This window comes from Pararge aegeria, chromosome 13 (assembly GCF_905163445.1).
Source record: "Pararge aegeria chromosome 13, ilParAegt1.1, whole genome shotgun sequence".
In the NCBI taxonomy this organism is placed as follows: domain Eukaryota; kingdom Metazoa; phylum Arthropoda; class Insecta; order Lepidoptera; family Nymphalidae; genus Pararge; species Pararge aegeria.
The window spans coordinates 5,467,629-5,480,046 of NC_053192.1; the positions used below are offsets into that span (position 1 = coordinate 5,467,629).

General features: G+C 36.5%; 1 protein-coding gene across 1 annotated transcript; it reads left to right on the forward strand.

The window, feature by feature from the left end:
• Positions 1-17: 17 nt before the first annotated feature.
• On the forward strand, positions 18-12,095 carry LOC120628908 (FACT complex subunit Ssrp1). The gene is made up of 13 exons (XM_039897575.1): positions 18-172; positions 309-494; positions 986-1,201; positions 1,602-1,780; positions 2,169-2,408; positions 2,924-3,052; positions 4,274-4,435; positions 5,165-5,297; positions 7,321-7,496; positions 9,036-9,144; positions 10,069-10,266; positions 10,521-10,832; positions 11,869-12,095. Exons 1-13 carry the CDS (start codon positions 122-124, stop codon positions 11,953-11,955), a joined length of 2,178 nt encoding a protein of 725 aa, XP_039753509.1. The 5' UTR covers positions 18-121; the 3' UTR covers positions 11,956-12,095.
• The last annotated feature ends 323 nt before the right edge of the window (positions 12,096-12,418 follow it).

Consider the following 12,418-nt stretch of genomic DNA (forward strand, 5'->3'; position numbering starts at 1 on the left):
ATATTTTTTAGGTTATTTATCTGTGGTTAAGCATTAGCGCCAGCGGCGTGTGCATGTGACAGCAAATTATTTTATTCAAATTTTAAAAACTTGTTTTAAATATAATTGAAAGTGCCTAATAATGGAGTTCTTAGAGTATAATAATGTCTCGGCTGAGATCAAAGGTGCCATGGTAAGTAAGACGCTATGAGTATGAAAGTACATTGATTTAGTTTTTATGATGAGCCAATTTCCTAACGAATGAATATAAAACTTAAAGACTTTAAGAGTTTATTCTTAAAACACTCATTGAGGAATATTTTACTCAGGTGCCAGGCAAGATAAAAATGACAGACCAGAACATAATATTCAAAAACAACAAGACTGGTAAAGTTGAACAGATTTCAGCCAATGATATTGAGCTTGTAAATTTCCAAAAGTTCATTGGATCTTGGGGCTTAAGGGTGTTTATGAAAAATGGCACTCTCCATAGATATGGTGGATTTAAAGACGGTGTAAGTATAATGTTCAAGTTACTATTACTTATTATTCTAATAAGTTCAATAGAAATGATCAGTTTCTGAACATCCTGTCAAGAATGTCTTAGCTGTTTCCATCAATAGCCTATAGCAGTCAATTGATGGCCTCCTCTAATGGGAGGGTTTGCCCTAAACCATACTGGACAGATAGGTTAGGGATAGCCATCAATGGGAGTAGTAGAACAGAGAATGCTGCTGTCCAGTATCCATAATACTCATACTCACTATGTTTAAACATACTCTAATTAACTGTTTAATATGATGTAATTGCAGTCAAAAGTTTGGCCTCTATATAAAATGAAAGCTGGATTAACAAAAAAAGAAAAAAAAATCTAATGTGTTCATCAAATTTATAAAGCCCAGATAATATAAAATATATAATAAAATAAGATTATCTTATTTTAAGTATGTTTGTATTTACACATATTTTCAAAAAACACACTTTAACCCTAAAATCATTTTTACAGGAACAAGAAAAAGTTGCAAAATTCTTCAAAAGCAACTACAACAAGGATATGTTAGAAAAGGAGCTATCTTTGAAAGGCTGGAACTGGGGGACGGCTAAGTTTAACGGAGCAGTACTTAGTTATAATGTAGGCACAAACACAGCTTTCGAGATACCTTTACATTATGTGTCTCAGTGCAATACTGGAAAAAATGAAGTCACACTAGAGTTTCATCAGGTAATCTACATATAATATACCTTTGCAATGAGAGTATTAAACAGAGGTGCATTAATTTTGCTTTAAATATTTAGCATTATTTTAAGCTGTTTCAAAAAAAACTACTGACCAAGTCATGCAAGTAAAACTTACAAATCCTAAATCCAAAAGTTTGTAATGCATAAGCTTTCAGAGTTGAGTTATTGTGAAGTCAAAAGTTACATCTCTTGTTTAAGGTGGAGAGTTTTGAATATGTAAATTTGTAAGCGGGAGCTTGTTAAACATCTTTATATGATGTTAATTTATTGACAAACCAATCTTAACAAAGTCTAACAATGATTGAAATGTTTTTTGTAGCCAATAGAAAATACAACTTGACCTTAGGCAATAGTTTTACATGAAAATAACTTCTTTATTATAGAATGATGACACACCTGTATCACTGATGGAGATGCGGTTTCACATACCAACAAATGAGTTGGCAGGTGACCTTGACGCGGTAGATGCTTTCCACCAGCAGGTCATGAACAAGGCGAGCGTCATCTCGGTATCTGGAGATGCTATTGCTATCTTCAGGGAGCTCCAATGTCTTACTCCTCGGTACCTAATTATTATCATTGACTAGGTAGCTATTATTATACATAAGGTATTTAAATACAACCACTACAGGTTACTGTAGCAGAGTAGCCACAATATATATAAACGGGCATACATATTGTATATGCCAATTTATATTTTAGATGCTATTATGTCGACAAATCTCTTACTACCTAAAAGTAACATACATTGTATGTTACTGAGTGTAAAAAAAAAGTATTTATTGTCATTTCTTTGGTGACAACCAGTCTTTACTTTTATTATTATTATTTATAATTATGTTTATTATTACAACATAGTATTAGTATTAATTTTAAGAATAAACTATTGATATTGATAGGTGGGGTGGCAGCAACATGTATACTTATCCTGTGTGATTTTTTTATTCCAGTGGTCGCTACGACATCAAAGTATTCCAGACTTTCTTCCAACTCCACGGTAAAACATTTGATTACAAGATACCAATGTCAACTGTATTACGATTGTTTCTTCTACCGCACAAAGATACCCGGCAAATGTTCTTTGTTGTGTCACTTGACCCGCCGATCAAACAAGGCCAAACCAGATACCACTATTTGGTACTCTTGTTTGGTATTGAGGAGGAAACTAGTTTGGAACTGCCATTCACAGAGTAAGTTTCCATTATCAATATCTTTTATTAAAAAAAGTAATATCTTTTATTAAAAAAAGTAATAAGTAGTATCGTTTCCTCACGATGTTTTCCTTCAACATTGAAGCTTAACTTAGAAAAGTTAGAGGTGCGTACTGGGATTCGAACTCGGCCCCCCGAAAGTGAACTGGGCTATCACCGCTTCCACAGATTTAATTTCAGTTTATTATTAATAAACAATAGGAAAAAACCAAATACAAAAATTACTTTTACTAATACATATTATAAATGCGAAAGTTTGTTAGGATGGATGGATGTTTGTGACTCTATTACGCAAAAACTACTGAACCAATTTGACTGAAATTTGGAATGGACATAGATTATGCTGCTTTTTTTCCGGGATAATGTACGTTTCCCGCAGGATTCGTGAAAAACCAAAAAACCGCGTACGAAGCCACAAGCAACACCTGGTACAATATATAATGTGAAATTAACTACAATACATTGTGCATTCTAATATTTTCCATTTGTTGCAGGGAAGAACTGAAAGAGAAATACGAAGATAAAATAACAAAAGAGCTATCCGGACCGACCTATGAAGTGCTAGCCAAAATAATGAAGGTAATCATTAACAGGAGAGTAACTGGACCTGGAAACTTTTTGGGGTAATTATATTCTTTATGAAAATTATTATTGTAAACCAATATAAACATTGGTGACGGCAGTCCAGAATACATTTTTCACCATCCCCTCACCTAGGGTGTCGTACGAGGCGACTAAGGGCTATATAACGACGGAACGATTGGTGCAGTGTGCAGTGACCCTTCTTTCTGAGTCCGAGGCTGTGGATTTAGATTCCTACAGCTGGAAAATGTTTGTGTGATGAACATGAATGGTTTTCAGTGTCTGGTTGTTTATGTTTTACAATGTGTAACCAAATTATGAAATACTGTTGAAGGGTGCATAAGAAAATTTCATAAGGAATCGCCCTGTTTAAATATTAAAACAAAAGAACCATATTTATGTTTCCATACAAACTAATTCTAAACATTCTTAAATGTTTACTTATGACAACCCTATTGAAGATAAAGTACCGACCCAGGCACAGTACCTACGCTACGCGACGCGTACCTAACAATATTTAGATAAGTGACAGGAGTCACTTGACTTTAATTTTGCATGTAGATGTGTACATCAAATCAGCGTAATAGGTATAACTAATGTTATTCTTAAAAATTACGTGGATATACAGAAATCCACTATCCCTAAGTTAGGTAAGAACCTGTGTTTTGGGCAACAGTGCTCTCCTTATAAATGACTCGTATAAACAAAACCAAAATGTAATTGGTTAGTTCGTACATGTTCCGTGTGGAATGAGAAATTACTATTTTTGTACAACATTTAAAAAAGTGTTAAATTTTTTAGAAAAAATAGATTCCACGTGTCTACAAAACAGGAAATGAAAAAGTTACTGGCATGCTATGAGGAAAGTTTACGTTAGAAGAAGAAAATTTTAACTAATCAGGCAAAATTGTTAGAATTTATGAAGCCTTCAACATCAAAATAGCTTTCGTTCATGCACTATTTCTATTGTACCTAATAAAGTGACAGAAGTCACTTGATTTTACTTTTGCATGTGATGTTAGGGCTATATCTGATTTCTTTCAGTAATAACTTTGGCAGTGGTTTATCCAAAAACTATTCGCTGTTTGGTTTCACAGATAAGTCTCAGAGACAGTAAATAATATACCTCTAAAGCCGGTGAAGTAATATTTCAGTTGGTGAGCCATAAGCATCGGTGCATTCAAGGGCTGACTTGTAATAGAATAATAAAATATCAACGACAGCATTATTTGGCTTAGTTTAAATACCTTTTAATATTTCAGACATCACAAGACACCGGCGATCGCGTGTTCGTACAAAGCGGCAGCTGGTTATTTGTACCCTCTGGAGAAAGGCTTCATCTATGTACACAAACCGCCTGTTCACATTCGCTTTGAGGAAATAGCTTCCGTCAACTTCGCTCGAGGCGGAGCTTCGTCTACCAAGTAAGCCATTGCTCACTCCTAACTTCTAGATCGTCAAAACCTAACCTAACCTAACTTCTAGATCGTCAAAAAAACGGAACACCTGATAATTTTTGCCCCGACCCGGGAATCGAATCTAGCATCAGTAGTTGTGCGATAGCTCCCGTTAACTTCGCTCGAGGCGGGGCTTCGTCTACCTAAAATTGCTTGTTCTCCTATCCGGTACAAACAAACAAACCGAACTATATATACATTATTTGGACACATTCTGAAGTTTTATCTATATACAAAAAGATACGAGAAACGGTTAGAGATAATAGAGCGGTGATAGCCCAGTGGGTAGGAGCTCGACTCATTTTCGAGGGGCCGACTTCGAATCCCAGCACGCATCTCCAATTTTTCTAAGTCATGTGCGTTTGAAATAATTAAAATATCACTTGCTTCAACGGTGAAGCAAAACATCGTGAGGAAACTGGCATGCCTGAGAGTTCTACATAATGTTCTCAAAGGTATGTGGAGTCCACCAATCCGCACTGGGCCAGCGTGGTGGACTATGGCCTTCCCCTTATCATTGTGGGAGGAGGCCTGTAGTGGGCCAATAATAGGTTGATATGATGATGGTGATAACTACAATCTACTTCGATCACCGACCCGTCTGTCCAGCGTGATTATAGGCAAAGGCTCTAGTTGGGACCTCTCCCTTGTCCAGAAATGGTTAGAGGCTATTGATAAATGATTCCTACTTTATAGGTCTTTCGACTTCGAAATAGAGCTAAAGCAAGGCAGCGTACACACATTCAGCAGCATAGAGAAGGGAGAATACGACAAGCTGTTCGACTACATCACGTCCAAGAAGTTGCATGTCAAGAATACAGGCAAAAATGTAAGTACAAAGACAATCTGGATACACTGCGAGGCAAAATTAGGATCTGCACCGTTAAACAACGTGTAAATGGAAACCGAAATAATACTTTACAGGCTTTAGAGGTACATTATGTACTGTCTCTGAGGCTTATCTGTGAAGCCGAAAACCTAATAGTTTTTGTGTATATCACTGCAATAGTTTTTACAGAAAGAAATCAAATACAGCCCTAACATCACATGGAAAATGAAAATCAAGTGACTCCTGCCATTTTATTAGGTACGCGTCGCGTAGGTACTATGCACGTGTCGGTCTTTTATCTTTAATAGGGTTGGCATAAGTACACACTTGGAATGTTTTGTATTCGTTTTGTATGGAAAAATAAATATGCTTTTTTTGATTTAATATTTTTACAGGGTGATCCCTTATGAAGTATACTTTTGCATCCTTTAACATTATTTCGTAATTCGGTTACACGTTGGGTATAGCTCGAGCGTGCCCTTCTTCTTTAACTTAAGAATATAAGCTCTTTTCGGTGTAGCCTTTTCTAACCTTCTATCCATGGCACTCTCCGCCGTTTTATAAGCCCCCATCGCAACCTTTCGTTTTTTTGTCCCACAAAAGCCAGTCTTAGTCGTCCTTTTACGCCCTTTCTCTGCACTTTTCCCTTAATTATAGTTTTTAATAGTAGGTGGCCAATCATTTTTTCTCTTGTGATTTCTATAGTCACAGAATTAAGAACATACAGAACCCTCGATCAGAGTTCCTCATTATTGCATGCAGTGCATTGTGTCCAAAAACAGTGAAAATTACCCGCGAAGTCTCCTTTTTGACTCATTTTCTCATTTTATGTCAAACGTTTCAAACGAATGTCTAATAATCCTTCCTTCAACTGCTAAATGGTATGAAGTGACTAACTGCCTGTTCGAGATAAACTCTCCTGAAGTGGAGTTGTTTTTGATGCTTCAATATTTGTCGTGTACACGGATTCTGTATGTTCTTATGTCTGTTTTTTTTTAAATTATTATTATTTTTCGACGGCCGACTGGCGCAGTGGGCAGCGACCCTGCTTTCTGAGTCCAAGGCCGTGGGTTCGATTCCCACAACTGGAAAATGTTTGTGTGATGAGCATTAAGTGTTTTTCAGTGTCTGGGTGTTTATATGTATTTTCTAAGTATTTATGTATATATAATTCATAAAAATATTCATCAGTCATCTTAGTACCCATAACACAAGCTACGCTTACTTTGGGGCTAGGTGGCGATGTGTGTATTGTCGTAGTATATTTATTTATTTATTTATTTATTTATTATTAACTCGCGTGTTCTCTGAATTCGCGTAAGGACAGTGGCGTGCATAGAAGGTATACTAAGCGTATGCAGATTGTATAAAATGAACAAAATCTCCAGTACGACTTATAAATACTTAAGGGTAGCTATAAGGGTACTTAAGGTATATTTGTCGCTCAGCGTGCTATGGAAAGAGCTATGCTTGGTGTTTCTTTGAGGGATAAGATCCGTAACGAAGTGATTAGCCAAAGAACTAAAGTAACTGACATAGCCTTTCGTGTTAGCATACTAAAGTTGCAGCGGGCTGGTCACGTTTGTCGGAGGACCGATGGACGTTGGAGTCGAAAGGTCCTCGAGTGGAGACCGCGTATCGTAAACGGAGTGTCGGACGCCCCCCCAACTAGATGGAGCGACGACCTCCGTAAAGTGGCAGGCATCGACTGGATGGAGAGAGTCGTGAATAGGAAAAGTAGGTTGCTTGAAAGAGGCCGCACTATGGCTGATGAAGATGATAAGGCTAATTATAACTCAAAAAATGCCTACCCTTAAGTTTTTCATAACTCTTTCCTTCATTTTAAATCATCTGCATACCCTCAGCATACCTTCTATGCATGACACTGAGTAGACAGACGAGGTCCCCGACTTCTAACGTCATCCGGACGTGAGCTCGCATCACGTTCTCGGAAGCGTGCGGACTAAAACACTAAAACACGCAATTAGTAAAACTGTATTGATATTAGTATTGGTGGTTACAGGACAAAGCGTTATATGACGATGACTTCGGAGATTCCGACACTGAGAAGGAACCGGACGCATACTTGGAGCGGGTGAAGGCCGAAGCAAAGGAGCGGGAATCTGATGACAGCGACAGCGAGAGCACCGATGAAGACTTCAACCCTGACAAGGCCAAAGAGAGCGACGTCGCTGAAGAGTGAGTAAAACGGCCTAAGATTGAGATTTTAGTAGCAGTATAGCTTTTTGTGACGGAGCCCGTCCGGGGAAGTACTGTTGCCATGAATGAATGAATGAATGAATGAATGAATGAATACACTTTTATTGTACACCAAAGAAAAAAAAGTAGTTACAAAGATATAAATACATATCAAGAGAGTACAATTTTTATGTCTGCCGCCAAAAAGCATTGATGTGTTTGCCCCTCAGATTGACTTAGGGGGCCGTATTCCTTAGATGTCCACAGTACTCCACTGTGCACAGGGTTTTTGACCAGGGTATGAATAGAGGAGGTGCATGGCATAAAATGGAAATTTTCCCCTCCAATACGACTTACATAAAATAATTTGGGTATGCAGTGCTTTTGTGCATGTATGGAGTGCACGCCACTGGATGTCCAATGAAGTGTTTCTCTGGTTATAGTTTAAATTCAAATTCAAATTCATTTATTTCAAGTAGGCCTACTTTATAAGCACTTTTGAAACGTCAAGTATGCATGTTTGTGTGACTCTACCAATCTAATCTTGTGAATCTAATCTTGTGGTTTCCACGACACAGGGAATCCTAGTGTGCAAATCATAGACTTTATCTGTATTCTTTGGCATACTTTTAATGTGTTTGTTTGAAATAAATAAATAAATAAAAATAAATAAATATTCTATGGAACTATAGCCTAAAGATGAAGAATTATTATTATTATAAGAGGTCCGTCAATTCTAGCTATAAAGAGTAGCTATATGTTTACGCTTCTTCCCCAATGGAGAGCAATGATGTGTTCTAGATAAATTATTTACATAAAAATTACGGAACATATCGTGATTTTGGGGCATGCAAAGGTGGCCTTATTTTCTGCAAGTATTAGTAACAGAAGCGGTTATAGCCCAGTGGGTAGGAGCTCGACTTCACTATCGGGGGGCCGAGTTCGAATCCTAGCACGCAACTCTAACTTTTCTAAGTAATGTGCGTTTTAAGTAATCAAAATATTACTTGCTGCAACGGTGAAGAAAACCTGCGTGCCTGAGAGTTCTCCATAATGTTCTCAAAGGTGTATGGAGTCCACCAATCCGCACTGGGCCAGCGTGGTGGACTACGACCATAACCCCTTCTCATTGTGGGAAGAGACCCGTGCCCTGTAGCGTGCACCTTAGATTATTTGCATTATCACTTCGCATCTGGTGTGATTGCAGGCAAGCACTAAGGGACTTACTACAATCGTAACAAGCAGTATTATTTTAACATTGTTGCCGTGTTATTATAATGCCGAAACAAACGCGTCAACAATGCTAAAAAATAGGAGTTATTAGTGAACCCCTAGATTATTATTAAACATAGACAAAAACTCAGAAAAAAAAAAAAAAAGCGTTGCTCGCCTCTCCTTTCTTCGGTAGGGCGTTTAACCGAGGATTCAATTCCAGAGACACTATAATACAAAAATGGATATTTCTTTGTCATCGCCAAAATTCGTCGTTAAATCGACGACTCGTGAAGTAGTTATTATAACTATATTTCTCTTACTCAGGTATGACACCAACCCATCTTCCTCTGAAGACTCCGACGCGTCAGCTGCTTCGGGCGATAGCAAGAAAGAGAAGAAGAAAGAAAAGAAGCCGAAAAAGACCATCACTATTGTAAGTATCTTTTAATGTTATCTATGTCATACTTAATCTTACCGAAGATTTTGCATTTTTGAGCTGTTCAACAGGTGATAATAACTTACATACTGACTAAACTGAAACTGGTGGTATCCCCTTTACATTAAATGGTGGTATCCCCTTTACGTAAATGAAGTAGTTACAGAGATAAGATACAGAGCATAAGACTACAATTTGGTGGCCTTATCGCTACATAGCGATTTCTTCCAGAAAACCAAAGGCGTAAAATGAAAAACCATACAAAAGAGCTAGGTGGTGCAATCAATAAGATTTAAAAATTATACAAATATATATATATACATATATATATATATATATATATATATATATATATTTATTTATATATTTATTTTATTTATATATTTGTATAATATAGTAATAGTAACAACTAACATCACTGAGTTTCTTGGCTCTTCTCGGTAGAATCAGCTTTCTGAACTGGTGGTAGAGTCACTTCAAACTCTACTTACTACTATATACTTGACGTTTCAATAGTGCTTATAAAGCCTACTTGAAATAAATGAAATTTGAATTGTTAATAAGTGATTCGTTTAAAACCGATCCTACCGGTTGTTAATAATAAAAACATATGTAATACTTACTTATGTTTTTATCATAAATACCAAAAGTTATGCCAATAAAGTTTCTTTTGTTTATTTATTCCACTACAAGTTAGCCGTTGACTGCTTTCTGTTTCGTTCTGCTTTGACTCCTTGATGATAAGTGATGACACAGTCTAAGATGGTAGCGAGCTAACCTGTTCATAAACTATTATCAGTTATATTAGCACCAATAACAGACTAGATGGCGATGTGTGTATTTTCGTAATTTATATTTATTCATTTATAAGTAACGTGGACAAATAATGAAATCATTCACTCATTCATTCATTGATTACAGTCAGAAGCTCCGCGCAAACGCAAAGACAAGTCGAAGAAACGCGAGAAAGACGTCAACGCGCCCAAACGGCCGGCCACCGCGTTCATGTTGTGGCTGAACGAGAACCGCAAGAATATCATCGAAGAGAACCCCGGCCTCAAGGTCACCGAAGTCGCCAAGAAGGGCGGCGAGCTGTGGCGAGACCTCAAGGACAAACCTGTAAGTTTTCCATTTATTTTTCAGTTCAAAGAAACTTCAAGTACCTACTTGTTACGTCATCAACCCCGAAAAGATCAACGGAGATAACTCCAGTCTCAAAGTCATCACGGATGATGATTATATTTATAAAAAAAAAAAAATATATATACCGAAAGATCAAAGCTAAAGCTGTCTTATTACTGTATCTCTTCTTTTAAGCCATGCCAATAATAGTTAATTTCTGGTTATTTTATTTATTTAAACGTTTACCGCAGGACTGGGAAGAGAAAGCCGGCAAAGCGAAAGAGGAGTACAACCAAGCCATGAAGAAATACCAAGAGAGTGGTGCGGCAGACGAGTTCAAACAGAAGAAGAAGCAAGCGGACAAGGAGCGTAAAGCCGCGGATAAGAAGAGCAAGGCCCCGGCGCCGGCGAGTAAGAAAGCGAAAAACACCAGCGCTGGTTCCGGCTCTGGGAAGTTCACCAGCAAAGAGTACATTGAAGACGACAGCTCTTCCGACTCCGATGAAGATAAGAAAAACAAGAAGGACAAAAAAGACAGAAAGGAAAAGAAGGAGAGTAAAGATGTAAGTATTTATTAATACTCTTTATCCATTTTATTTATTTACTTTATTCATTACTTAAATATAGTTCAACGGGTACATACCACGATAATATTTTTGTATTTGTCGATATTTCGACTCAATGTCGATTAACCACGAAAATCTTAGTTTAAAATCTTTATTCATTTCCTTTTCTAATAGTTAAAAATAAGAAAGTACCCAGAAGATATTAATTGTCTAACACACAGTTTTTAATATTTTCCAACTGACATTTCACCCCTTTAGTACATAGGGTACACATATATTTCAGAAATCAAAAGAAGTCTAATGCTGCTTACTCCCTGCAATAATAATGTTTAATTCACATAAAAATCTTATCAACTATATTATGTAAATAATAAATAATTAGGAATCTCATAACGTAAGTACCCTCTTGAGCACTGGTGTGTGAGTGTGTACCAACCCAGTGCTCCGTAAGGGGCTTTTACCCATTTATTGCTTTATATTTTCAAAATAAACCTGTGTAAACCTCCACCTTCCGTAAATCAATTTAGCCATTAAAAATAAACAGACAGTCAAAGTTAATTAAACATAGTCATTTTGAAATGACAGACATACACTACAATAATTTTAGACGGCCGACTGGCGCAGTGGGCAGCGACCCTGATTTCTAAATCAAAGGCCGTGGGTTCGATTCCCGCTACTGGAAAATATTTGTGTGATGAACATGAATGTTTTTAGTGGGTGTTTATGAATGAATGAATGAATATACTTTTATTGCACACCACAAAAAGTACATAAAAAAACAAAACAACGTTTACAATTTTGCGGCCTATAAGGCCGCAAAATTATAAGTGTTTATGTAATTTTCCATAAAAATATTCATCGGTCATCTTAGTATGAATAACACAAGCTACGCTTACTTTGGGGCTAGATGGCGATGTGTGTGTGTATTGTCGTAGTATATTTATTAATTATTATAAAAATATATGGTTAACAAGTATTTAAAAACAATCTATTAGAAAAACAAAGTAAATATAGTATTTTTTATTTGTTTCAGAGTAAAGAATCAAAGAAGGCGAAATCATCGTCAGAGGCGGAAGCTTCTTCAGATGTCGGCGACGAAAGTGGCAGTGGGAGCGATTAGCGTGTTTTTATTGTGTATTAATATTATATAAAATAAAATGTTTAGGAATAAAATCTCGTGATATTATGTTAGAATTAAGTTACTTAAATTAAAGTTAATTAAATAATAAGGATTTAATAAAAATAAAATGGTTAAATGTTGAGCGTGTTGTTGTTCTGACTGAATCTCTATAGTTCTTGAGTAGATTCGATTTCCGGATGGAGTTAAAAATAAAATAAAATAAAAACTATTATCATATACAAAAGCTTAGAACAAAAGAAAAGAACAATAATAATTTAAATAATATAAAAATAAAATTATAATCTAACCTGCGAATTATTCCGCATTGTTTTGAGTTTTATTTTGGTACCGACCGTCCGCCGGAAAGATACTACTGCTGTGATTATACAAATTAGTAGATTGCTTTTAACAATCATTCGTAGTAGTCGGAATTTCTTGAGGATGCTCCGGTGTCGGATTGAAA